The sequence below is a fragment of the Geospiza fortis genome, unplaced genomic scaffold (genome assembly GCF_000277835.1).
Source record: "Geospiza fortis unplaced genomic scaffold, GeoFor_1.0 scaffold1636, whole genome shotgun sequence".
NCBI classification, from domain to species: domain Eukaryota; kingdom Metazoa; phylum Chordata; class Aves; order Passeriformes; family Thraupidae; genus Geospiza; species Geospiza fortis.
Genome location: NW_005054809.1, coordinates 53,870 through 55,142, shown reverse-complemented (window position 1 = coordinate 55,142; position 1,273 = coordinate 53,870). Strand labels below are relative to the sequence as shown.

Below are 1,273 nucleotides of genomic sequence, written 5' to 3'. Positions count from 1 at the left end.
GGTGAATGAGGAGAACGGGAACCTGTACGTGAACGAGAGGCTGGACCGGGAGGAGATGTGCGGCGACTCGGCGACCTGCTCCGTCAGCTTCGAGGTGCTGGTGCACAACCCGCTGAACATTTTCCACGTTGAGGTGGCGATCGAGGACGTGAATGACAACTCCCCGGTGTTTAGTGAAGCTGCTCTGGAACTGGAGATTGGTGAATGGACGCTTCCCGGTGCTCGGTTTCCGCTGGAGATGGCCCGAGACGCTGACGTGGGAATGAACGCTGTGCTGACTTACCAGCTCACCAGCAACCCGTCGTTCTCTCTGGCCTTAAGGGAGAGCTCTGAGGGGAGCAAGCAGCCGGAATTGGTGCTGGAGAGAGCGTTGGACCGGGAGAAGCAGAGCTCTTTTGAGCTGGTGCTGACAGCGGTAGACGGCGGGGACCCTGAGAGATCCGGCACTGTCCAGGTTCGCATCAACGTGACAGACTTAAATGACAACCCGCCCGTGTTCAGCAAAGGTGTCTACGAGGCGCGAGTGGCAGAGAATTTGCCAGCGGGGTCGCTGGTGCTGCGGGTGCAGGCGACAGATGCGGATGCGGGCACCAACGGGCGAGTGTTCTACTCCTTCAGCAACGTCCCCGGCACCATCAAGGCGTTGTTCACTGTCGACAGGGACAGCGGCGAGGTCAGGACGGCGGGTCCCCTCGATTTCGAGGAGAAGAATAAATACATCTTCGGCCTGGAGGCTAAGGATGGCGGGGGTTTAGTGTCACATTGTAAAGTGCAAATAGATATCATGGACGAGAACGACAACGCGCCCGAGATCACGCTGCTGTCGGTGTCGAGCCCAGTGCCCGAGGACGCGCCGGCTGGCACCGTGGTGGCCCTGCTGAATGTGAAAGATCCAGACTCCGGCGAGAACGGTCAGGTGTCGGCGAACTGTCCGGGAGAGGCGCCGCTGTCGATCGTGGCGTCGTCGGGCGGCTCGTACAAGGTGGTGACATCGGGCGCGCTGGACCGCGAGCAGGCGTCCGAGCAGCGCGTGACGGTGGTGGCCCGGGACCGGGGCAGGCCGGCGCTGTGGAGCAGCAGGGAGCTGGTGCTGGAGGTGTCGGACGTGAACGACAACGCGCCGGTGTTCGAGGAGGCGGCGTACAGCGCGTACGTGGCGGAGAACAACGCGGCGGGCGCGCTGGTGCTGCGCGTGCAGGCGCGGGACGCGGACGCGGGCGCCAACGGGCGCGTGAGCTACTGGCTGGCGGGCGGCAGCGCGGGCGCGGCGGGC

The 1,273-nt window shown here is 63.9% G+C and overlaps 1 protein-coding gene across 1 annotated transcript in view; it reads left to right on the top strand.

Annotated features, from left to right (window-relative positions):
* The window catches only part of LOC115949145 (protocadherin gamma-A10-like), a gene marked incomplete at its 3' end in the record, with an annotated part of 8,435 nt that extends 7,162 nt beyond the window's left edge, over positions 1-1,273 (top strand). Inside the window, exon 4 of the mRNA XM_031065498.1 lies at positions 11-1,273. Within this exon, the coding sequence (XP_030921358.1) occupies positions 11-1,273 (1,263 nt within the window). The remainder of the gene's footprint in view (positions 1-10) is intronic.